The sequence below is a fragment of the Dermacentor andersoni genome, chromosome 6 (assembly GCF_023375885.2).
Source record: "Dermacentor andersoni chromosome 6, qqDerAnde1_hic_scaffold, whole genome shotgun sequence".
Taxonomy (NCBI): Eukaryota; Metazoa; Arthropoda; class Arachnida; order Ixodida; family Ixodidae; genus Dermacentor; species Dermacentor andersoni.
Window position 1 is genome coordinate 36274522 of NC_092819.1, and position 26511 is coordinate 36301032.

At 42.3% G+C, this 26511-nt stretch overlaps 1 protein-coding gene and 2 long non-coding RNA genes across 4 annotated transcripts in view; 2 read left to right on the forward strand and 1 right to left on the reverse strand.

Moving 5' to 3' along the window:
- PlexA (plexin A) overlaps positions 1 to 26511 on the forward strand; it is a 97852-nt gene that overhangs the window by 65995 nt on the left and 5346 nt on the right. The window contains exons 16-36 of the mRNA XM_050170595.3: positions 158 to 287; positions 456 to 592; positions 830 to 1021; positions 1607 to 1700; positions 2403 to 2660; positions 4053 to 4229; positions 13288 to 13537; positions 14262 to 14404; positions 15280 to 15410; positions 16087 to 16146; positions 16290 to 16367; positions 16457 to 16523; positions 17888 to 18206; positions 19049 to 19152; positions 19670 to 19766; positions 22332 to 22429; positions 22554 to 22643; positions 23767 to 23936; positions 24609 to 24821; positions 25770 to 25845; positions 25986 to 26060. Of these exons, the coding sequence (XP_050026552.1) occupies positions 158 to 287; positions 456 to 592; positions 830 to 1021; positions 1607 to 1700; positions 2403 to 2660; positions 4053 to 4229; positions 13288 to 13537; positions 14262 to 14404; positions 15280 to 15410; positions 16087 to 16146; positions 16290 to 16367; positions 16457 to 16523; positions 17888 to 18206; positions 19049 to 19152; positions 19670 to 19766; positions 22332 to 22429; positions 22554 to 22643; positions 23767 to 23936; positions 24609 to 24821; positions 25770 to 25845; positions 25986 to 26060 (2959 nt within the window). The remainder of the gene's footprint in view (positions 1 to 157; positions 288 to 455; positions 593 to 829; positions 1022 to 1606; positions 1701 to 2402; positions 2661 to 4052; positions 4230 to 13287; positions 13538 to 14261; positions 14405 to 15279; positions 15411 to 16086; positions 16147 to 16289; positions 16368 to 16456; positions 16524 to 17887; positions 18207 to 19048; positions 19153 to 19669; positions 19767 to 22331; positions 22430 to 22553; positions 22644 to 23766; positions 23937 to 24608; positions 24822 to 25769; positions 25846 to 25985; positions 26061 to 26511) is intronic.
- On the forward strand, positions 4233 to 7418 carry LOC126521887 (uncharacterized). Its single transcript, XR_007597311.2, has 2 exons — positions 4233 to 4297; positions 7243 to 7418. It is a non-coding gene; the product is annotated as an uncharacterized lncRNA (long non-coding RNA).
- LOC126521890 (uncharacterized) lies at positions 9559 to 13310 on the reverse strand. Of its 2 annotated transcripts, none has more exons than XR_007597313.2 (2): positions 12215 to 13310; positions 9559 to 12106 (listed from the first exon to the last, which is right to left on the reverse strand). It is a non-coding gene; the product is annotated as an uncharacterized lncRNA (long non-coding RNA). The 2 variants fall into 2 exon arrangements; XR_008610396.1 differs by having other exon boundaries at positions 12176 to 13310.

Sequence of the window (26511 nt, forward strand, 5' to 3'; positions counted from 1 at the left end):
TTCTGATGTATGGCTAGGGTAATTGATATGCATATAAAGAATTTAAATTTCAAATTCTACCAGTTTTAGAGTGGCAAGTTAGTAGGTGGCCTTTCGGTGCTAAATCTCATGTAGTTATCATAACTAAGAGACCTAATACTGTGCTCATTCCTCGCAGAATTGTGTGTGAGATCGAGAGCCCTCGAAACCTGACGACGAGCCCCCCGAGTGGCACCATCTCGGGACCCGTCATTGTCAAGGTCCTCAACGACTACACGGCCAAGTCGAAGCAGAATTACTCTTTCGTGGTCAGTGCCTTTTTCTGCTTTTTTAGCATGCCTAGAAGGGACGGTATTTGCGGTTAGTTGCTTTTCACTAAAGATAGTTCGAAAAATCTCTTTCACAAGTGTCTGTGCACCATCAGCCTGCAGAGGTCACCTCCCATCTATACACGCTTCCTTCAACTGTCCTCGCAGAACCCACGAATTACCTCAATAAACCCAAGCAAGGGGCCGAAGTCTGGAGGCACAAGGTTGCTCATCTGGGGTCTACACATGGACGCTGGCAGTCATGCTGAAGCATTTGTTGGGGGAATGCCCTGCCAGATCATCACGTAAGTTATGACTTTGCATGCAGATCTGTTTCCTGGTGCCTGTCTTTGTTATGAGGATGTATAATTTATCTTGTGCTGCAATATTTGTTTGTGCACACTTTTATTTTCTTCTGATAAACACCATATTATTCGAGGGATTGCATTGATACATTATTAACGGAGCACTATGCCCTGAAGATTTCGCCAAGCACAGAGTGTTGTCGTCGGTAATGAAAGATTTTTCTCATCACTTGGCAGGCGGGAGCCAAACGTGGTGAGCTGTAACACCAGTGCATCGACGACGTTCAATGAGGGCAAGGTGCGGGTCAAGTTTGACAAGGGCTTGCGTCTCTTTGAGGACTACATCTACCTCTACGTTGAGGATCCCGAGATTGAGAAGGTGGAGTCTGGCTCTGCCAGGCACTCCAGCGTCCCACGAGGAATTCCAAGGTGAGAAATCCTATGGGCCACAGGCTTACTCTGGTAGGCCACGAGCTCATTAGGTTACAGACTTGCAAGGAGAGCAAAACTCAACAAATGTGGGCTGGAAAGGAAATTTTCAAGTTCCAGCTGCACATTCTAGTTGTAATCACGTTGAAATGTCGGAAGACGACCCACATTCAGTATGTCTGCCAGCACCGGTTGAGGTTGAATGAATCTGCACCGCTCAGTACTGGCATGTCCAAATTTCAGCATTCAGCTCTTTGGTTTGTTGCCACACACCACGTTGATATTGATTAACGCAGCGCCAACTCACGACAGAAACGCTGAGCCTGATTGAGCCTTTACTGGTTATGATACTTGTAAGGGCCACTTGCTGGGTTGCTTTAGGCTGTGTTATTGTCATGAACATAAAGAAAACACTTGTGGGCTCATTGTTACATTGCACAGATGATGTTAGCTGAAGGTAGCCTAAGTATATATTGATTTGTGTGAATGTAGCCTGCCATGCGCAGACATCCAACCATGGTCTCAGATTTGTTTTGCAATAACCTGGTCATGGAGGTGAGGACTACAGAATTGTTTTGTTTACAGTGGCGGCATCACAGTGACTGTCAAGGGGCGAAACTTAAACGCAGTTCAGGAGCCGATGATGTACATCACTCTCGACGGCGAGGAACACTACAGTGTGAGTGGCCACACCTCTTCCCTCTTAGCCCCTCTTAGCCCCTCTTCCTCTCTCGTTCTTCTGGCTTTGCGAGTGATTATTGGCCCTAATTGCTTTTGTGGTGCGTGAAATATGTGCTAACGCAAAAGCAGGGGTAGTCGCAACTTGCTGCTTGTTAGAAATAGGAAAGCACAGTTGAATATAGTCAGTGCTGCTTAGGACTTTTAAAAGGTAGGGGCAAACAATAAAAGCTTGGAGTTGTGGCAGAGTGTGCAGTATCAGCATTGCAGTGACAATGGTGTTCCTACAGTAATTGTCCAGCTTTCATGATCCTGACAGCAAACAGGAATAGCATGGTAACTTGTTTTCCCTGACTTTTCAATACAGCATCCACTTCTGGTTAGGTGCTTCTGATGGCCTTGTAAGCATGATGTGCAAACAAGTAAAGTGTACATTTAATCTTTTTAGGAAAAATGAAACTTCCCTAGTGTTTAAGAAAAATTCACAGTGTTTAAAACATGAACGCAGTTGAAAATAATGCTACACAGATAAAAAAAGATAAGAAAGGCTGGTTAAAAGGCTGCTTTATTAAATGTGGGTGAAGAAGAGCACAATTTCTAAGACAGAAGGGAACTTGCTTTAAGATCCTCTAAACTCGCAACTTGTTTGACCATTATTTATGCTTTGTCAGCCTGCCTGACTGTCGTGTTAATGAATACGCAGAGATGCATCCCAGACTCAGCCCAGCAGATGAAATGCAAGAGCCCGGCGGTTCCAAAGGACAAGCTCTCGTTCGGAGGCAACCCAGACGTCCCCGTGGAGCTCGAGTACGGCTTCCGCATGGACGCCGTCGAGCAAGTGCGAAATCTGTGGTCCACCAAGGGCTTCCCACCTTTCCAGATGTTCCCAGACCCTGAGTATTTCCCCTTCACGGAGAAGGACCAGATCAAGTACTACAAGAGTGACTACCTTACCATCAATGTGAGTGGAATGCAACATGGAGTGTGCCATAACCATAGATCAGCAGCTTATGCAAGTCAAACATCTCTGTCCAAAAGTATTATGACATTGTAAACAGTTTCTTCAACATTTGCAGGCTCCTGTATATATAAAAAGATGGAAGGATATTTGGAGTTGACAAACCATTTTTTGGTCTGTGTATTTATGGAAAATTATAGCCTAATCGTGTAGGCAGCATCTTCACCTAAACCTGACTACTCATCATCGTGAACCTGTGATCACTTGCAGCCTCCACTGTAGAGAAGGAGGTGAGGTAATAAAGTTAGCAATGATATTTGCTGCAATGTGAGGTGTTTGCAAAGTCGTGTTCCGTCACAGGTACGAGCTGGACCTTAGTAATAAATAAATGTGAGCCTTGTTAACCATATTTATAGGTCAGAGCACCCCTAACTTATGACATTGTCAGGGAAAGGGTGAAGCATATATACAGCAGTACCACGTTAAGACATAGTTGCGACGAATCGCCAACTCAGTTTTCTTAGAGGCTTAGAGTTTTCACTCAAGCTATAGTTGATCATCATATCATTACCAGTTAGTGGCTACTATGACAACTTTTCATACTTTGTGTATTTTAGCTAACACTTACTGCGGCATCAATTTTATTTTCATGCAAAAACATCAAATGGCCCATTGAGCAAGAAAGCCGGCGTCTGTAGCCGTGAAACAGCACCTAAATTCCCATTAGCTGCAATTCCATGTCATGTGCATGCTTGGACGAAGCAGAGTGGGCGAAACAGAACACCTGCTGCCGTGGTAGCGTGCCAGGTGTTGCATGAGGGCAGAGAACATCGCCACATCTCCAGCGCACCTCGACTGAGCAGATAGGCAATGCGACACCATGGGGCAAGACAGGTTGTTGTCGGTGGGGCTGTCATGTGACGCGTGCGTGGTGGTGCCGCTGTCTCGCTCTCAGAAGCCGGTGCTGGTCCATATTGCTCTCGCTCGCCCCCACTGCGCTTAGCTGCTGCGCTCAACTGCCGGCCTTGGTGGCCGCTGCTGTTTCCTCAGTCTCCTGTCGCACAGGATGTCTATGGAATGCAACGTCTTTGATTTCTCAGCAATATTGTCCAAATGATTCTGGTCTACATCCAACAGGATAGCATAGAGACTGTAGAAAAAAAATAAGCCGAGCCAATTGGATAGCATAACTTGGAAAACATTACTCGAAGCGCAAGACTCGAAGGGCAGCTCAGGGTTTTCAATTGGATATTAATGCTTTCGCGTTCACAAATCATAATAAGTGTTTAGGTGTCCCTGGATTTTCTTTTCATTCTTTACTGTAATTCCAGTCTTTCTTTTTCTCTCATTTTGCCTCTCTGACAGTCCCTTCTCTTTCACTTCTTTTTATTGCAGGGTAACAACCTGGACAGGGCATGCCAGGAGTCTGATGTGATTGTGCGCATTGGGACCAGCATCTGTAATGTGACTTCGCTGTCGCGGGTGCAGCTCACCTGCCGTCCGCCGACCGACCAACCACCGGCCCAGGACAGGAATGGGAACCCTGATCGCAACCAGATCCCACAAGTCGTGGTACGTACTTCTCTTTTGAGTCAGTCCCTCATCCTTTCTCTGATTGCAACCAGATCCCACAAGTCGTGGTACGTACTTCTCTTTTGAGTCAGTCCCTCATCCTTTCTCTTCTCACTTCTTTCCATTCTTCTTCCTGCTCTTCTTTTTACCATTTTGCTGGTTACATGGACACAGTTCGTATTCCTCCTTTTTTTTTCCACCCCCTTGTTATTTTCAGCCTAAATGTGTACTGTGCTTCTGTACTTTAACCAGCATGTCTATCAACTGGGGAAATGGGGAATTCTTAGGGAATTTAAATAGTCTGGAAATATTAGGGGAAAACTCGGGGAGTTTGTGCTTGTATCAAGGAAGATTAGCTGTAATTTTATTGAAAGGGGATGAAAGTTGCACAAATGCTGGCTTGAATAGCAGAGAGGAATCGTAACGAACCGTCTTGGACGCCGTCTCGTCGGCTGGAGGTGTTGTCAGTCTACAGTCAACAACCGATTTTCCAGACACCCGATTTTTAGGACATGCCCGGTAATTCGGACGGCTTCGAGGCACCACCACGTACCCCGTAGAGTCGATGCACAAGAACATATGAAATTTCGGGTGATATAACCCTTCGCCGTCAGATTTTCCGGAATTTTCGCCGTGACCGCAGGTCCGAAACGGCATTAGTAAAGCCACCGCCACTGCCACTTTGACTATCTCGCCGCATCGAACAGGCGCTCTCGCACGCAGATCCACTGGCAGCCATAGCGACCACTGCTGCAATGCCAGGCCTAGCTACTTCGACGTTCGCTACTGTTAGCAATTCGCCACTGGTAGCAATGGCGCCGACTCAGGCTTTGTAATCTTCGCCAATGGTTTCGAAGCTCGGGAAGCATAATGCGTTGAATTATGTTGGTTTCCGAAAGTAAGCTTCGCCTCGATACAATGTTACGCGGTGAAGCATACACGAAGTATTGCGGTGAAGCTTAACAAGTGTGAGAAGGGGCAATTGTCACTGAACCCAGTATGTATTCCTTAATTATACATGCGTGTTCCTGCCATCTCTTGTTCCAGTATGAGGATGGATATGCATAATAAGTGTACTGGCAAGCCTTCTGATCTTTTTCGGGTGTGCCTGTTGCGATTTGAGCCGTTAAGGGCAATAAAAGACATGCATTCATTTTTTCGATTTGACCTATTTTTTTAATCTTTTCGCGGCCCCCTAGGGAGTCCCAAAAATTGGAAGTCGATTGTACTGCTGACCAAGGGATTGCTTCAAATGGTCCGTGGGCCAAACGCGGAGTAGAAGGAGGATGAGAACAGAACCGACTCTTTGAGGAGGGAACGGGAAAGTAAATGTGCCGCCGCTTCTTTGAAGGAGCTTGACCTCACAAAATGTTGGCTGATGCCAAGACGCAGGTGTCCTTCAACCAAGTCAAAATAAACTCTTTAAAGCAGTGAAAGGCAACACTGAGGCGTTCTGTGCGGGCTGAGAGTATGTCAGGACAGTTGAGGTTGACTTTCCAGCTGCTGAGAGAGAATCTCACTTGTGGCAAAGTTCGGGCCTCATACCAATGAGCTTGCTATCAGTTGATAGAAATGGCTCACATTCTAAAATATTTTGCTTCTGCATGCATCTCTTTTTATTTGTACTTGAAAATGTTCGACTCGATTTGCAATGGGCATTACCATTTTTTTTTTTAGGCTATTTCATTCGCTGTGCATTTTACGTGCCCCTCTCTTCTGTTTTCTTCTTGAATACAATAAACACTACTCCTTACTGTTCAAACTGAATTAAGTCGTATTTTTTTTTTTTTTTTTTAACATGCTTACTAAAGAGTGACAGCATCGGGTGACATTATGTCAGCCCATCTTGACATAAAACAAAGTTCTCTGACACTCAGGAAACTCGGGGTACTTGGAAATGTCAACTTGGTAGACACCCTGTGTAAAAAGGTTCTCTGTCTGTTACTAAACCACAGCACATTACTGTGGCATGAAAGGTTATCAATACATTGTTTGCAAAGTTTACTTTTAATTTTGATTTCATCTGAATATTTATTTGATTGTCTAGTGAGTGTAGGATAGAAAATTACTTGAAATGTGTGGGGAAAAAATATAGATATGGAAGTAACGACTTTGGCATTGCACAAAGGCTTTAAGGTGTTTTCTGCCTGTGGTACAGGAAAAGTGTGCACACACAAACCAAAAGTTGTCAATTTGCTGCAGGAAGAGTAAATAAGCCTTCACCAAGTTCAGACAACAATTGTCGCCCAGCATTTTAAGCAGGCACCAGAAGGCTCTTTGTACTAGCCTTAACCCCTTTTCTTTTCTTTTTCTTCCTTTCCTTTTTTCTTCTTTCTTTTCACATCTGATACAGAAGCAGGATTTGCATAGACATACTACAACTACAGTATGACTCTCACTTTTAATGTGCTGCAAGATTTGCAGTGCCGTTTTCAGACACAATGACTGAACATTGTGTTAACAGCGGGCACCTAAATTCAGCTTTCTCTTAGACTGTCAGGTGTCAGCCTTTTCCGGACCGTCAGTAACCTCTACCAAGGCATTCAATTCGCGTCTTCCTCAACTGTTTTTCCTTCTCATTTCAGGCACATGCTCCCTTATACTCCAAACACACTTGACATTTTCAACCGGGATCAAGCCATATTGAGATTGAATTACTCTATTGCCATTGGCCCCCTTCCACAGCTTGTGGAAAGGAGCCAATCGCAGTTGAGAAATTTAATCCCGATTGGGCTCAATCCTGATCGGAATTGCCCCTGTGGCACCATTATTAGTTTCATTCTTATGCGCCATTCTTTTCCTCTGTTGACTTGTGACATTTGCTAACTGTTTCATTTATTTTGTAAATCACGTGTCACACCACATGTTCTTTTGACTTTATGGAAGCTGGAAACCTTGCTCTCTCTGCAGTAGCCCCTTGGGAACTGTGGTTGATGCTTGCCTCGGCTTATGCAGCCTTGGCAGATTTGCTGGGCCAGTGACTTGAGTGAAAGGATGGTGAATGTTGTTCCAGGTGACATGTGGCAATCTCCAGTTCATGATTGGTTGGCTCCACTACAACAGCACGATCCCTTCAACCACGCCCATCAGCACAACTGATTAGAGATGAAGGCACTGCACTTAATGTGGGCGGTAGTGGTGCATGCCGCCAGTCTTACACGGCACAGAATGCAAACCATGTGCTGCATACTATAGTACTACTATAATACTAATACTATACTAATACTGTTAACCTTGTTTGTAAACAAACAATGATTAGCTGGCACTTATGAGTTCCTGATGTGATTGTTATTGTTAGTACACCTGGTTCTGTCAATTCTGTTAAACACAATATTTGGAACAAATTTTAGCTTTTGACCAAGTAATGAACGTTTCCTGTCCTATTGTAGTAGATCTAGCGAGATGTTTGTTGTGCAGCTTTGAAAGCATTACTCTATTGCTCATTATTGTTACTCATCGTGACACCTGACAGGGCCCTGTAACAAATTTGTAAGATGTGTAGCAGTCTGGTACGTTATTGTACAATTGTGGTAATCACTCAAATACTCTCTGGTCTGTATGGACAGTGTTTCTGTGACAAGACACACGTCCAATGATTTGCTGAGAGATTGGTCACAAAAAAAAGTAAGTTTGGCAATTATTTGAGTCACTGTAGGATAATTCTATAAAAGGGTTGTAAAACAGGTAAAGACATCGTCTTGGCAACGAGGTGGTAGCATCCTCAACGAAGAGGCTCCTGCAGCTGGCGTCTACGCAGCCACACAATCTACACTCGGGTCACCCGATAAAGGCCATCAAGTTCCAACATTTTGCGGCACATTTATCAAAACATGCAAAGGCATAGTACAGTGCGACTGATTTTGGTATCTGAACTCTACAACACGATGTGACCGTGTCTCAGAGGTGGTGTCCTAGTTCTTTGTCTGCATTAGTTACGTTCTCCTATATACCTGTGTGCATGTTTTTTGTCCTGTTTTTTGCTCTTTCATATTCAATAAAGTACAAGAAAATGATGTTGGTTTTAGTCTGCAAACACACTCCTTGAACCTGCATGGAATGAATGCATGCACTCATGGCTTTGTGACCATTGTCAGTTTTGTGAGAAACACAGCACAACATAGAGAAGTTGAAGTAATGATGAGCCAGTGAATAAAAAGTTTACTTCATTTCCACGTGTCAAGAACATAATGTATCAGCAGTGACAAATAGTATAAGGCACTTAACTTTAGAACACCTTTATAGTATTTGGCGAAGGACTTAGCACACCTATGATATCCTTGAGCATGTCAGATTACAGGAATCAAAATCAAGCCTTGCAACTGAAGTTACCTGAAAATGTTAGGTTTTCGTACAATTGGTGCATAACATTGAGTTGGAATGCCCATAATTGATGGCTTAGTTACCAGTTATAGTCTGTTTACTCAGACTGTACTATCATACAAGAGACGATTGAGGCACTTGCTTCTAAGCACGAGGCTGTAGGTATGTGGCCCAGCTGCTGCAAACTTTAGCACACAATGCAGACGAGAATTGTCACTTCAGTACACAAAGAAAAACTCCAGTGGGTCTGAAAAAATTTGCAAGTGCTTGCTTCATCATACCTACTTGCAGATGTAAATTAGACTTTGCAGTAACCTGCAGCATGAGTAATGTCTTGTGGTGGAATAAAAACAACAGACAAGAAAGCTTCCACATCAGCATTTGATGATTTCTCATCCTGATCCTTTTTTGTCGTACGGTTCTTTCTTTCCTTATTCACCTGCGTAATTGCCCGTTAGAAGTACTAGTTATTCCTGTCAGTTCCTAACGCTTTCAGAGGAGCACACCTACAGCCAGTAGAAAATTAATATAGTTTTTGAATTGCGTCCTCATATTCATAGTGCGATGGCTCCTCTTGTAGGCACGAGAATGCTATTGAAATAAACAAATGTAGTCGGCTTTTGAACCAACCTGTGCAATTTTTTTCACACCAGCGTAGTGCAGGGTCTTGTAGCAGAGAGAGTGCCTCAACTATTACATGAGGGCGTGCTTGTCTAGGTCTTCAATTTTTATTCTAGTCGACTGCACTTTAGAGTATATTTCCAACACAATAACACTAGTGCCGACTGGTAGTATCAATTCTTAGTAATTGAGAAACATCGCTGAGGTAAACTTTTTCAATATGCCAAGTAAAGGAACAGAATTTGCACTGCTTTGGACTCTGCAGTTTGCTTGCTGTCGCACTGTTATTTCTTTAAAAAAAATGCAAGTACGAATACAAATACAGCCGGCCAGCACAGACTTGTCTTTCGCTACCAGACGCTCTTGAATAAATGCAGAAAGCAGCACAAACACTTCAAAACAAAAGATTTTATTCGTACATAACAAATATTCGCATAAAAGTGCAACCTCTGTTACAAGCGTACTGACCATTCCATTTGTAACCATGCGAGCTTTCCGAACCGCATAGTGAGCTCCTGTAGCACCCCTGGAACTAAAAGATTGAGAAGAGGCTGAAGTAATGCAGTTTATGCCAGGTGCAAGAGATTCAACGTTGTAGGAGTGTCATATAATGACACACACACAAACACATGCACTGCACATCACCGTGTGTCTGCCTAAGGTGGCATGGTGTGGAAATGAACAAATAACTGAGCAGCGGAGTGCATGCTGGTAGACGGAGTGGAGTGCATGCGGAGTGTCGGTAGACGCGAAGAACAGTTAACACGAGTGTCAGAACTTTTAAAATAGGCCCACAATATCTTCTACACTGGATGCCTCACAAGATGAAAGTGGCAGCGTGTGGAAGTAGTTGCATATGGTTAAGGCATCAGTAGCTGCGCAACACAGCCTGTCGACAGCCTTGGTTGTGAAAGCAGTGGCCTGTAGGTTTTTGACAGATTCTTGGTGCATTGCTACAAAGCATCCAAATTTTGAGTAAGAGCTAAAGTATTCTTACTGCAAAATTTGTTGCCATTCATATTCCCAGTGCTCATTTCTTATCACTGCAAGTTTGCAATCAGAAGGAAAACTGATCCACAGCTTGGTTCAAAATTTTTGGATGCATGTAGGGTATGGGCAAGAGAGGAAATTTCTTATCTGGCAATACAAGTAGTAGCCATTGGGCCCTGCTTCAATAACTAATGAAATTTCTTCACCGACCTGACCATAGCAGGAAATGTGACTTATTGGATCATAGATGCAGGTTTCTTCAGTGAATAGGAAGGTTCTTTGCGGGAAGTCTATATCTATTGATAAAGTAGAGTCTCTGTGTAAGTGTATGCGTAATGGCAGCATGACTAAGGCAGGTTCAATAAGACGCAAAAGCTCGGGGCTGATGCTGGCTAAAATTCGCCGGGTTTCTCACGCACAATACACGCAAGTTCTTCAATCTTGCTGGAAACCACAACTGGCAATTATGTATTTCAAATACCACGAACAAAAACAAAAAAATATTAAAAATTTAGTGAACTGTAAAGAAACTGTGGCTGGGGTCAAAGCACCTCTAATGATAGTACTGCAGGCAAAAACTAAGTCTAAACTAGCGCAGAATACTTAAATGTTGTTCCAAAGTGGTGCATTACAAGTTCAACAAAGCCATGTGTGTATGCGAGGTGCAAGGTGGAGCTTCCAATGTCATAATGCAATCAAGTATTTTATTGGCATGTTTAGACATGATTACTAGCTTAAGAATTCCCAAATTTTCCCAAACTAACTTTTTTCCCCCTGTAACATTTTTGAAGGTACACAGAGCGTTCAGCAGACTGATAACATGGGCACTCTAGAAAAATAGTCTTTGTAGCTAGCTGTAAAAAATAAAAATGCAAAACCGCTTGGTATTACGTTAGTGTATTTCATGTTGTAAATTGATTAATTGCATGGTACTTCGTAGTTACAGTAATTCAGATGATAGTTTACAGCAGTTCAGATGGGCTAGTTGGTTCAGACAGTACAGAGAAAAAAGAGGTCACGCAAACAGCACTTGGTTGTACCACCTCTTCTTTATGTGCATCATCTCATTTTCACTGTAAACATGTGTAAACATGGATCTGGTATTCGTTGGAATACATTCATGCAGTACTGGCTTCTTGAAACACTTCCTGAAAGTATAGCTAGGTCACTTTTCCTACGTGAAACTTGGTTTTCTGTTTTAAATTAGTCCATTGTTTAGCAATGAACATCAAGACCTGTATGTAGCTGGTGGAACTGTATGCTTTTGGATGGGAATTAAACACACACAGCTTAAACCAAAGCACGCACACATTCACATTATGTTCACCACTGGCAACAATGAACGTTTAAACAAACAAAGGCTGTGCCCATTGCACATTTAGCAAGTACTTATGCATCAACATTTCATCAGACTTGAATAATCGAACCTTAAGCGTGGTTGTACTTCATTCCAACCAGATGGTACCACGGGTGACAGAATTTAGCAGCAATGTGTTATGTAACAATGTCGAATGCAAGGACATATCAAGCTAGCCGATAAATATACAGGACATTCCTTAGGACAGACATCTAATGCATTTCCTGAGCAATGAGCACATGTGCGGCAAAAGCATGCAAACCTGCTTGCATACTATTAGAAAAATGACATCCATGCAGCGCTAGTCTCTTAAACATGCACACAATGTATGATGATGCACCAATGAAGCTTAGGAGCAACTTATTCCTACAGTAACTTTTGCTACCAGCATTACATTGTGTAAATATTCTGTGATCGCTCAAAATTAGAGTGAATGTTAATAATAGGCTGTTGAAGTTGTCAATTTATGTCTAGGTGCTTAAAGGCTGGCAATGTTTTTGATTAGCTATGCAAGAAGAGCATTTGGAATGTTGACTCACCCTCTGATGTTGACAAAACCTATAATTGACTTCATGAGATGGCGTTGTGCCTGCAAAGACAGATGTGAAAAGTTAAGTTGTCTTGCCTTTTCAACGACTTGCACCGGGTGATCACATACAGAGCTGTGGCATCTCAAAGAAAGCTCGTCGCTGCGCACCTTGAACCATCAACGAAGCCTCTCCTCTTGGCAACTGCACTAGGTCTGCTGGCCTGAATTACTGATGTCCATATCAGAGACGGCTCTCGTGTTCAGCCGATAATGCAAGTTGTTTTCGAGTGCCACAGCCTAGCCAACTTTTGTCGACAGTGTACAAGTCGGTCGATAAACCTCAAGAGCAGCTGCTGAGTTGAGTCTGTGAGCCGAGCAGGTTTTAGTGACAAACAAGCACTTCAGCGTGTGTCAGGGTCGTCACAATCTTTCCTTATGGTCTCCCCTCTTTCCTCTTGGCTCTGATTCAAGTTTTTTTATAGCTACACAGAGAAACGTGTCTGGCATATAAACACCATTAGTTGGAATGCTCGACCTCCACTGTATGTTGTTAATATAAATTTCTATGTGAGCAGACTCAAAATTGCTTCAGGAGTTTGAACCACTATAGCTGAAAACATATACTGATTTTAATGCTGTTCTTTCTGTACTTTTTTTTTCTCTCTCTTTTTTTTCCTTCTCTTTGATTGGGTGGCCTTTTAAGACATTGAACATTTGTTCATAGCATTTCACAAGATTCAGCATGCTTTGTGTGGTATTTAGAACTGCAGAAAATTTGCAGAGTATATTGCTGTGAGTGAAGTAAGCTGAGTGGCAAGCACAATCTGTCAGGAAACATTCTAAGTGTGCATGTCTGTGTGCATGTAGTGCATGCTTGTGCATGCACAGTTGCATGCTTGTGTGCATTTATCATGTGGCCTTTCCACATTTCATCTCAACACATTGACACATAGCCGATCTTGAGCCAAAAGAAGCTATGGCACCTGTATTCATGCAGGCAGAACGGTATAGTTCTGAAGGATGGCCACTACGGTATATTTGCGAGAAGCTTACCCAGCTTGGTTACTACCTTTCGTGGCAGCCTTCACTGATTGCATTGTGTGCAGTCACCAGTTTGCTCTGTGGGAAGCAATTGTGCTCTCTCCATTGCAAGTTTGCTTTCAACGTTTCGCTGTTGCGCTTTTGTTCTACCCTTTGTCATGTGACTCAAGCCTCACCAAGTTTACCATTATGCGATACAGGTGGAGGTCGGTGACAAGCTCAAGTTCATGATTGGCCGGCTGAGCTATGACATCCCCGTGGGGCCCGAGAGTGCAGTACCTGTGCCGGCCATCATCGGGGTCAGCGTGGGCGTCGGCGTACTCGTGGTCATTGTGTTTGTCATCCTCATCGCGTACCGCCGCAAGTCTACCGAAAGCAGCCGCGTGCTCAAGACCATGCAAGAGCAGATGGACGTGCTTGAGCTGCGTGTGGCCAGCGAGTGCAAAGAAGGTGAGGCTGCTTGCTGGAGGGCTTGTGAGGTGGCCGGGAAGTTGGGCTTTTCAGCTCACCTACCTTGAGAATAGTGTAGGCAGGCAGGCCTGGTGCTGGACAAACGCAATATATTGGCCCTCCCGACCACAGCACAACATGCACAGTATGGGTGATTTGGTGCAGTCAAGTTTTGTTGATTTGACCAAAATGGGACATGCATAATTAGGCCAGATCATCTGTCATACAGTACGGTCCACTCTTTAAGGGTCCACTCTAACTTTAAACTCTAAAGGTCCACTCTAACTAATGATAAATGCATTGCAACTACAATACTTCATCAACTATGTCGCGATAAATTGACTGACACAAAGCTAAAAGCAAACGTTCATGCATAAAAAGTTATCAACAAGCCTTCATTGCATATCAGCTGTTATTGATGGCAGAATACAAATTACATCTTCCCTATAACAGTGGATCATACTGCATAAATTAAAAGAATATTTAACATGCAGAGCCACCTTTTGAGGTTTTTAACTGTGAGTGAATTGAACAGCAGGTTGGGTCAACCATTTCCAAATAATGGATACACAACTATAGTATGATAACAGCGTGCAAATGACCTCCGGTTAAGTTTCATTCAGCAGCAGTAGCTTGTTGGTTCGTGCTTGCATTTAATCCTCATGCTACGCAAGTTTTTACCCTGGTTTTAGAGTGTGCCGACCTGTCTCATCTTATTTTTCAGCCTTTGCCGAGCTTCAGACTGAGATGACCGACCTCACAAGTGACCTGACAGCAGGGGGCATTCCATTCCTCGACTACAGGGCATACACGATGAAAGTTCTGTTCCCCAATGTGGAGGATCACCCAGTGCTCAGGGACATGCAGGTCAGTTCAGCCCGCCTGCTTGTCTAGGATGTTCCTTTGGAGTACATGACTCTTGTAGTTACCCAAACGCTTGCTTGCAAGTAGTATAACCTTATTGTGTAGGTAATTGTTGAATGAGGTAACTGCTCATTATTATTTAGTTGTTAGGCTCCAATTCTTTTCATTTGTTCATCAATCCAGGTTGGGGACAAGGGGCACGCGATAGAGGTGTCACGTTATTTGGCAATGTGTAATAGTACAAAAAAAGAAAATTATGCTAAGCCAGCTAAGACAGAGGTTAAACTAAATGATGGAAAAATGTAACATGTAATATCACACTCCCTTGTTTAACTTTGTTCTTAGAAAAAAATAATAATTACTTTTGTCTAATATGTGACACTTGCTTCTTGAAGAGTGATTATGAATACCTTAAGAAGCTCATTTGAGTCTCCACTTGTCATTGCATAGTAAAAAACGAAGCAAAAATCACTGCCAAACTAAATGATGGAAAAATGTAACATGTAATATCACACTCCCTTGTTTAACTTTGTTCTTAGAAAAAAATAATAATTACTTTTGTCTAATATGTGACACTTGCTTCTTGAAGAGTGATTATGAATACCTTAAGAAGCTCATTTGAGTCTCCACTTGTCATTGCATAGTAAAAAACGAAGCAAAAATCACTGCCAAATCATTGCCAATGCTGTAAGCTCTAGTGGGAACATCTTACCACGATCATATAAGAAACTAATGGTCATTGAACTGATAATTAACAAAGCTGCTAAGTTAACCTTTCATTCACATGGCTACTGCATACAGAGAGATCATAAGCGTCTTGAGTGTTCAGCATGCGAGTTGTGTCCAAATGGTGGCACGTGATGTCCCTTCAATTCCAGATCGACGCTGTGAAAAAGCAGTGCATGGAGAAGGGACTTTGGTATTTTGGCCAGCTCGTCATGAACAAGACTTTTCTTCTTCTGTTCATCAGAACTCTGGAGTCCAACCGGTACTTCTCAATGCGTGACAGGTGGGCACCTTTCTCACTCAATTCTTGCACTCAGTCTTATAAACGGGTGCTTGCTTGCTGGTTTCTTGTCAGAGGGTGCCTCCCAGCTGTCGCTTTTGTGTAGGCTTTGTAGGCTGGTGCTATGTTGCGAAGGCTGTTTTGCAAATAGTGTCATGTACAGCGCTGTCATGATTGAAAAGCTACTGATTCAAGTTAGTTCAAAGGACAAAAATATTGACATTGTCGGTCTGGTGATACTGAAATACCATGATAATATTGCCTGTGCACAGTGTTTAGAAGTCTTCTGTTAGCAAAATAACGGTTTTATTCACCTTTCCATTCACTGTAAAGGCAATATAAGAGGTAAACATACAGCAATATATTCTAGTGAACAATAAAAAAAAAATCACAAAGTGCATGCCCAATGAATCCAGTGGTGCAGTTCAAGAACAGTTCATGTATTTCTCATGATTCCCATGATTATTAACTAACTTCATTGCTAAGCTGCCTTTTCATAAACTATTTGCTGTCCACTCAGATTTCTGTGGAGAGGCTTTTTGATGAAAACGTTAACTTGTTTTTGGATATTTATAATCTAGACAAGCGATTCATTTGGCCTGCTTGGAGGGCACTATCTACCCGTTTCCCCTGATTCACCCTGTATTTGATGTTTCCTGCCATCGCTTGTTTCTTTCAGGGTGAGCGTTGCGTCGTTAATCATGGTGACACTGCAGGGCAAGATGGAGTATTGTACAGAGTGAGTCGATTTTCTTCTTGTCGCTTCAGAACCAACAGTTCTGACAGATTCGGTGACTGCTGTCTCATATAGCTACTTGAAAACTTAAACTAACGTCTCCCTCTCGTCTCTCTCTCTCTTTTTTTCTTTTATTTTTTAAACAGCATTCTCAAGACACTGTTAGCAGAACTCATTGAAAAGTGTATAGAAGGCAAGAGTCATCCAAAGCTACTTCTACGAAGGTACGTGTTCACACAGAGACAACTTTTCTAAAATGTTGTACATGAGCTATGAAGAGCGAGGCATAATGCCTTCATTGTTTTGTTTGCAGGACTGAGTCTGTAGCGGAAAAAATGCTTTCAGCGTGGTTCACATTTTTGCTCTACAAGTTCCTACGGGTAAGCAGAGTTAATTCTTTCATTGACGACATTTCACACTTATAGATTACTCGTGCGTGACAACCTACTGATAATTCAAACTTCAAATTTTTCGCTCCATAATTCTAACTTCATTACTTTTGCCTAACCTTCGCCAGCCCTCTTTTGTTTGATTATGAAGGGGTCATTTATAGATTCACTGTGTCATCATGTACCACGTCTTCAAGTGAATAACTGACCAACACTTACAACTCACACTATAACTGCCCGCAAAAATATTCAAATCAGCATCAGATTAACTTGTTACTATTACTGGCATATGAAAAAGCTCCAGAAACAATCGTGTTGTTTTGATAGTTATGACTGCTTTCACTGGAGGTCTATTGAAGTATGGTGTAGCTCCATCCCAATGCGAATTTCACCTCCAAGTGTGGCTTTGCGGCATTGCACTCTGCATTGCCGTGAAACCATACCTGGAGGTAAGCGTTTACATGTGACCACCACCCCCATGTCATACTTTCTTAAATATTTGATGTGGTGGTTTTGCCGCATCGAATACCCACAATCAGGGTTCCTACACCCCTTTGAAATTCCCGAAAAACCTTTGAATTTGGAAATGCACGTTCAACGGCCCTTATAACTCCTTGAAAATATATTGAAAATTGATGTGCTCCTTGAATTCATTGAAAACTTAGGGTTGAGGGCAACTTTCGAACTTTCAGAATAACAAACTTCGCATCAGGGCTATGCCATGGGTACTGCCTATTGGTATGGCGGTACCCATGCCCATATGCCCAATATGGTATGCCCACAACTACCAATGACAGGCCTGTCATAATTGCCATCGTGGAGCTAGACAAAGCTGGGTCAAGTGACCAAGCCATGCCACCATTTTGTTTTGTTAGTTTGTTCACCCCGGAGCCATCATGACTCCAATCTTCTGACTATTAAGAAGTGCAAAAAAATTTTAGTGCTCACAATATGGAAAGGATGTAAATCCGCTGGCATCGCTCTTCATGAGCAGTGCAGTTGTGCCTGTGAAATTTCATGACTGGCCCTGCACAGTATGTTGAAGTTTGTGTTGAAGTCGCATATGCATATAGTCGAAACTGCGCCTAGAACAGCCTCTAAAGAATTCAAGCACAATGCTAAACCTTGCTATCGCTGTGTGCAAAGCTGCCAATTTTTCTATATATTTTCTTACGTATTACACTTGCTTTGGCTTTTTAGCTTATGCAGACTGAACATTTATATTATGCCAGTCCATGCCACACATTCCCAGGAAATTGCCAAATCGTTCTCCATTCACAATTTCACATATTTTTGTGTAGAGATGCATCGACTGCATGGCAGTTTGAGTACCGTGCTTCCTTTCCTCAATGCAGGAGTGCGCTGGAGAGCCGCTGTTTGTGCTCTACCGCGCCATCAAGCAGCAGGTGGACAAGGGCCCAGTGGACGCCATCACAAGCGAAGCACGTTACTCCCTCTCGGAAGAGAAGCTCATCCGGCAGTCTATCGACTACAAAAGCATGACAGCCTACGTCTCGATAGCACAGCTGAGCTACGAGCTCGGGGAGAACAACGAGACGCCTGTGAAGGTCCTCGACTGTGACACTGTGTCCCAGGTCAAGGATAAAGGACTGGACGCCATATACAAGAACATGCCTTCCTCCCAGCGACCAAGCAAGGATGACCTGGACTTGGGTGCGTGCCCCTCTGGGTGACCATTTCTTTCATTGAATGTTATCATTATGATCCCAAATGTTTGAAAGTAAATGACAAATTTCGGGAGACCACAGCTTTTGGCAGCTGTTTATTATAGACAGTGATAACTTTGCTGCCTGCATTGAGAAGGAATGAGTATCACTTTTTCCTCCTCTTATCTTGTTTGCTTCCAAACATTTGACATCATAAGGGTAATTCATTATAAACAGCAAACAGTTACCAGTTTCGCTTATTCCTCCTCATTTATGGTTTACGACGACTATATGCACCATAGCACGACATGCCAAGGGGTCAGAGCTGTACTACCTTTATTGTTTAGTGAAGGTGAGCACCTCGCACATCACTGCGGTGGCTGTCGTGGCGTGCGCTTTCAAGGCATGGACAGGAAGCAGACAGCACCAAGTTCCACAAACTCAGCTGTTCGCTCTAAAGTTGTTACTTCCTTCCTCATGTGGGCTTGGCTAACCAAAGCACTAGACCTCGGAACTATAATCACTGTGCTTGCAGTTTTCTGTGAGAATTTCTGGTGTCGGTGCTTTTTCCAATGCTGGCCCACATGAAAAAAGATGCAAATTGCCGGTTTACCAATGCTGTTGACAGTCGTATGTTCTGTTTGCTTTGTTTCTTACGTTGCTCCTTCGTCATGCAGCGAGCAGTTTGTGTGGTTCATTTGGCCCAGTTGCAAAAAAGCAGCAGATATGTGTACAACTGGGAACTGCTGGCCGTGTGCTAGCACATTCTTTTTCATGAGCACATTGATTTTGGCAGTTTAACATTTAGGCATAACACAAAGTCATGCTTGTGGTGCTTTCTGTTTTTAGAATGGAGAACGGGCAATTCGGGGCGCCTGATCTTGTCAGATGAAGACTCAACCACCAAGACTGAAGGAGAATGGAAGAGGATGAACACCTTGGCCCACTACAGGGTTAGCAAATTGTTCTCTTTAATTAAAGCTGTACAAACTATGATAATTAGATTTGTTTGTGCATGAAAGAGTTTGTATGCTCTCACTATTAAAGTATCTACAATGACTAGTGACTAGGGGTTAGTGCTCAGGAAGGGCAAAGCAAACACGAATAAGACATGGCTAACTAGAATTCATCTTGTGATATAAAGACGTGACACTGCCATGAAGCCACACCGTAAGGCGAAATTTGCGTATATCTCGCACCTGATTTTACTGTTAAACTATTAAAATATTTGGCACAGTTATATGCCCAAAGATACAGTGGTAGTGCAAAATTAAGTTTTGGAGTTATTGCTCAAAAAAATGTTCCATTTTGTACTTCTTTAAATCTGTTTCATTTGTCCACCATAGTATTCTGTGTCAAGCAACATCTTTTGTATGCAGGTCATTTACGAAACTTCCCATTGTCAGTCGTGTTCACAACGTTGTTGTTGTGCAGTTATAGCTGATGGCTTCGCATTTGTTTTCTTAACAGGTGAATGATGGGGCGAACCTGACCCTGGTTCCCAAGCAGTCATCCATGTACAACCTTTCCATCATGTCCGAGAAGATGGAGAAGTCTCACAAATATGGTCAGTCTGCACTGTGGCCATTATCACTCTCCAGTTCAGTTCATCTTCTCATTTTGAGGCAGATATGAAATAATTATTTTTGTGTGTCCCTCTCCGCTATGAAGCCCCATATCTTTTTTGTGTGTATGTGTTCATTAGGTTTTTCTGTCTTTTTTCTACATAAAGAAGCATGGACAAGGCCATGTACACCAAAGCTTTGATCATGCTTTTGCTGGTAAAGTAAAAAAAGGCATTGTTTGAATAAGTGATCTCGCACTTAGAAGAGCTTTTGTTCTATTCTTCCACTAGTCACCATGATTCTACGAGTCCTTGCCACTTTGCTTAGGCTTAAGGCCTCCATGAGCAAAGGTACAAGGCTGGTCACATCATGAGTTTCTTGACTTTTATTATTGTTTGTTTTGTTTAGATGTAGAAGCATGGGAAGGTAGAAAAGTATATTTGCTGTATTTTGATGCTTGCACACAAGTATCAAAATACTGCGAGAACCAATCCTCAGGAAGACAAGCATGTTCCCGAAGCCATAGGTCTGCATAATTGTAGTAGGTTATAGGGATTATGTTATGTGGCAGATTTGACAGTATTGTCTCTCCCTAGCCTATGCTGTACCCAATGTCTTACCCTTCTCTAATACCCCTTCCTTTGCACAGCTTAAACCGATTTGTCATAAGCATAAAAACAAATATAAACAAAACTAAGGTGTCCACCCACACCTGCTATTGTCCAACAATACTTGTTATTCTTTATATTAAGTGAAAGCTTTATCTCGGGGCCTTTATCTAAATACATGGGCAAGGACAAATCATTTTCTCGCCAACCACTGAACCATGTTTGGAGAGGTTTGTTTCATTTATAAGAAAAAGTTCTAATCTAGTGAATGTTGGAAGCATTTATTTCTTGGTTAGGCTGTCGATTTTTTCTATTAAAGGACCCCTCACCAGGTCCTATAGCAAATTTTGGTTATATGCTGGAAGTTGCTACCTGTCCTCTAGGGAGCGTTCTGGCACAAAACTTTTCAAATCGGCTCATTAATTTCCAAGATAGAAATATTCCAGTGCTGCGAACCCATGATTTAAGGAGGCAAGCTCCACCGCCAAGCGAGACACTCTCTCCACTTGCCCCGTCTAGCCTCCACAAGCGAAATTCCTTCCCTGTGTTCTCCCATATCGGACCTCGAGGATCACGTAATGCATAAGTCACGGTCCCCGCCTTCATGTAGTTTTTTCTCCTTGCGTTTTTGCGGCACAGCGCACTTCCGCTGATGGTCTCTCACACGAGCTGTTGCGTTGGTCTCGTTCCGTGCAGCGCACGAGAACGCCTGACTAGCAGTCTAAGTCAGTGCTGCACGAATACTGAAGCAGGCACAAGTGGTTCATAGAGCATGATCTCGTGCTCGAACACAGTAGAAAACAATATAGTTTCAATGTCTGCGCGCGCGACTGCACGATGTGGAACTAAGCAGACGATACGGAAGTACATCTCTCTTGATGCGGTGCAAAGTAAAATAAAAACATGCAGACATTCGGTTTGTGTGTTTTAATAAGTATTTCTCTAAGCTTTAATTCGTCTATTCAAGCAACATATTACACAAACAACAGATGCCTAGAATAATTCTCGAAGTCACATGTCACCACGCGTGATGTCACAGCAAACACGTGTACGTAAGCGCACCAGCACGTGTATGTCATCCTCCGGCTTGGAGTGCAGCAGCCGCGAGGAGACTGGAAAATGGCGTTTGGTTTGAAATTTCAGATCTTTCCGCGGCACGCAGTGATGTAATACTTTGCAGACAAGGTCATTATCATGCATTGTATGCTCTGTGCTTATCATCTCAAAATGGCCAGACCTGGTGAGGGGCCCTTTAAGAATAGTAAAAAACTGCAAATCTTCAGAAATTGAAACTATCAAGTTTACAACTTTGTAACTCAGCAATCAAAAACGATATCACAATTCTGTAAATTTCGTCTAATAGTACACATAAAGCAGACAAAATTGATGTTATATACATGGCTCTTAAATCCACCACTAATATGTGAGTATGACTTTTGCAACACCCTTATAAACATTGTAACAAATTCACGTGAGATATAAATAAATATTTCAAATGTGTCTGCTTTTAATGTCATAACGGATGGAGTTTACAGAGCTGCAATATCTGTTCTTGGTGCAAAGTTATGGATTTGTAAATTTCATGTTTCTATATATGTATTTTTTTTTCCACTGAGAAAGATTTTTGGCAATTCTCATAAGGAAATTAAGGCTCTAAATCAAAATTTCACTTCAAGCAGTTGCTAGAATGTAGCTTTCTCTCTCAAGTGCAACAAATTTCATTAAAATCGACTCGGAGGTAATCTTGGAAAAGTGTCTCTACCTTTTATGTGTATATTTGAGTAGGCAGCATCAGAGTTGGGCTCGAGCAAAAGCTTCCCCTTAAGGATTACCACAACTGGCAGCGATAGCCTATGGAAAATTTCTGCAGAATTGGTGTGGTGTATCAGCATGGCGCCAGAAAACTTTGTGAATTCCTTGGCCAGCAACCTGACAACGTTTCTTTCCCACTTGAAACAGAGACCCTGAACTTCTCTCTGAAGACGAGCCCGCCACTTAGCCGGGCAACTTCTCCACTGAACCATGATCCGGAGACTGGTTACAAGTACTGGCACTTGGTGAGCACCTTTCTTACTCTTCCTTGCAAGTGTTCTGTGTATTGCATCACTCGGAAAGTTCACGTTACTTTGGCAACACACGTAGTCACGTGACACTAATTTTCTCCCCCATCACGCAATGCAGGTGAAGCATCATGACAGTGAGAACAAGGAAGGGGAGCGTGGAAACAAGATGGTCTCTGAGATCTACCTCACCAGGCTACTGGCCACAAAGGTATGGTGGTGTAGTAGCTAGATTCTCTTTTAGTTTTGGTGTAAGTTCCGAATGTCCACTTCTGGGTAAGAAGTAATAACACAGAACACCATAAGAAAGGCTTCTATATGGTAGAGTACACTTACAAAACTCTCATTTAATTTTCTCTGTGGAAAACAAAGAATTGCTCTCACGAAAGAGAGTCAAGACTAAACTCCTCCTTTTTGTAGTATTGTATGCACCAGCTGCAGATTTGAAAACATTACCGTGACATTACAGATTTCAATATATTTTCACATATATTTGGGTGCAGTATTTTCTAAATTTATTCGTCAGTATTATTATTATTATTATTATTATTATTATTATTATTATTATTATTATTATTATAGTACTGTCAGGACCCATTGGTCATTATGGAGTGGGTGGGCAGAATGCATTTCATTTTCCATTCTTTTTGTCGTTTGTCATCACGCCACCTATATCACTGAGATTGGCTACTTGGAAGAGATGGGTAACAAAAGAATGGAAAATTTAATGGGTATGTTACAAGATATGAGCCCAGCATGAGCCTTTGTTTAATTTCAAATATGATGTAATTGTTTTCTTACCAGAAAGCAATTGACTAGCCAGTAGCAAGCAAGTAGCTGGTAGGACAATATTAAGTTGTCTTTTTCTTTTGCGTCCTTCCTTGCATATGAAACTTCTGCTTACAACAGGGCTACCTTTATATAATTCCTGGAGAGTTGTCTGCCAATCTAGCTGAAACATTTTCTTCCTTTTTTTTCTAATGTCTACGGAGGGACAGGTCTTTTTATTTCTGTGCAGCATTCAGCAGCTGCACTTTTAACTACTTCAAGCCGTTGTTCATTTCATTGTGTTAAGATACTTTTTACCTAAGATGCTTACACTGGGAGGCAGGACAGAAGCATTCAAGCTGCCTACTAGCGAGTCCAGACAAGCTCACGACTTATAATGAAAATGCATCATGGATGAGCTAGGCTAGTCCATAAATATTAAGTGTTAAAATAGACTTAAATGAAGAGGTAAAGGAAGCAAACTGGTTTGAGTCTATACTCAGCAGCGACTGATGCTGATGCTCACGTGTGTGAATGCTTTTTTTTTTTTTTTTTTCCTCTTGCAGGGCACCCTGCAGAAGTTTGTGGATGACTTGTTTGAGACGATCTTCAGCACGGCCCACCGCGGCAGTGCCTTGCCACTGGCGATCAAGTACATGTTTGACTTCCTGGATGACCAGGCGCTGCAGCACGGCATTACCGACCCCGAGGTGGTTCACACGTGGAAGTCCAACAGGTCCGTCTGTTGTCACAACCTACCTGTAGTCGGGCATGCAAAGAATGCCAAGATGCAGTTTGTAGTTCTTGAATTTGAAACAGACATGCCTTTGGCTGTGGTTATACAGGTTCTATAAATTTCGACATGTCACATCTCATGAATCACTAGTGGGCGAATATTTGTAATAAACGAAGGTTGCTATTTGGTGTGTAAGAAGCAGGAGTGATTTTTGTGACAGGAGCATGACGCACAGAAACACACTTGTGTTACAATGAACTTCTGAGCATAGTTAAGCATTAAGTGTAGCAGCATCTGCCTGTAGTGACCGGTGCATTGCAGCCTGGAACACTTAGAGAGAGGGGGACAGTCCAAAGAGTTTTGTGTCATGTTAAAATCAGCAGAATTTGTGCAGTCCACAATGGTAGTATACATTACAGGTCCAAAGTTGCAGTTTCTTCCCATCATAGCTACCGCTTAAGATACCACTCGGGCTATAAATGCATACTTAATTGTATCAGTCATATCGCACAAGCAGTTCTTGCGCATACACCTTCTTTTAATGTGTATGTATTAGAATTTGGTATATAGTATGGCAACACATAGTTATGTGAGCTTCCGAATGTTAGTATTACCTGCCTGGTTTTGAAGATAAGCACAGCCATTGAGTCCACTTCTTCTTTCACTTTGCAGCCTTCCCCTGCGGTTCTGGGTGAACTTGATCAAGAACCCCAACTTTGTGTTTGACATAGTCAAGTCCAACATAGTGGACTCATGCCTGTCAGTGGTGGCACAGACTTTCATGGATGCCTGCTCAACATCTGACCACCGGCTGGGCAAGGACTCCCCTAGCAGCAAGCTGCTGTATGCCAAGGACATTCCCATATACAAGGACTGGGTTGAGAGGTATTTGTACATGCTAGCACATTTTCATTGTTGAACCGGTCAGGCTGTTCTGACGTAATCATTTAGTAGATGCGTGCACAAGCTTTGTTTGTTGAACATGCCTGCATTAGTGAAAATTTTTGGAGTGGCATTGTATATGTATTGGCTTTTCTTTCTAAGGTGCTGTTGCTTAGAGGGAAGCTTTGCCTAGAAAATTTCTGCCAAAGCACATCGAAACAGAGAAATTTCTTTGATCAGCATTCTCTGAGCTGGATATGATGAGGTTTGTTGTGTTTAAAAGACAAAGTTCAAACCAAATTTTTTATTTGGACCAATCTTTTTCTCTTACATTAATAAAATCTAACAAACAATAAGAAAAAGCATGAAGTCTGAGACTCCAGTGAAAACAGGTATTGCAATATTGTGAAATGAATCAATTGAGATGTCCAAGGGCAGGCAAATTTTATATTGTTTACACTGCTCTGCATAATATGGTTAATTTTATAGGACTTTTGAAATATAGTCATCAATTTAACTATTTCACATGAACTGTAAACTAATGAAATGATTCAGATGCTCCAATTTAGCTTACATAAATATATCCGTTTCCTTTTTCTTTGTTTGCTTTCTTTTTTTTAAGTTGTGCAAACTTTGAGCTTCAATTTTCTTTTTTTGACAACCTTTGCAAAAGGATTCACATCCTAAGTCAAAATTTTGCTTTCAGCAGTGAGTATAATTTCGCAACTTTCCTTTAATGCAGTGACTTTAATCAAAATTAATCAAATAGTTTACCTAGGGCAAGCATTTCTGTGTTCCAGGTGCATTTGAATAGGACAGGGAAGCCAAGTTGGCTTTGAGCTAATGCTTTTAACAAAAGTATAGAGCCTGCTTTGTGGTCCATCACAAATTTGCTTTCCTCTTGCATTTATGTTACTTGTCTTTAATGTGGGTTTTCTTAATATGGTACAGGTATTATCAAGACATCAAAATGATGCCAGCCATCAGCGATCAAGACATGAATGCCATGCTGGCAGAAGAATCTAGGGTACGTTGAATATGACATACCCATCCTGCCTACTTGTTTAGCATTTGTATATAGACAGACAGACAGACAGACAAAGAACTTTATTGACAATAGGGCAGCTCTAATTGTAATACTTCCTTTGTTTCTTGCTTTCTTTGCAGCTTCACGCTCATGAGTTCAACACAAATGTGGCTCTGCATGAGTTGTACAAGTATGCCTACAAGTACACAGATCAAGTAAGTGGTCTTGTTTAAATATTTCGCTCTTACCACTGTTTTGTTCTTGCTCAGATTTCACAGAAAGATTACTTTTATGGTCCTGATCATTTAGTATATCACTCGGAACTGTCACTTGCCTGGTTTATCAAGGAAAACATTTTTGAATTTGCCTTTGGCTGCGCCCCTTGTGGTGTCCACATCGCACCCGTCAGCAAGAGATGGAAATCAACACCATGCTTTGCCGTGCTGCAAGCACCACCGGAAGCGACCAGGTCACGTTACAGCTGCCATGTTTTGTCAGATATCACTTATGGTGAACGGCTCAGACAAAGGCAGCATCAAATTTTTTTTCTTGGCAAGCCAGGGCGAGGAACAGTGCCGAGTGTTACATTGAACGGTCAGGACCATAAAATACAAAGGCTATGCTAAACCTCATTGTCGACTTTCGCAAATTATCACTGTGCATTTG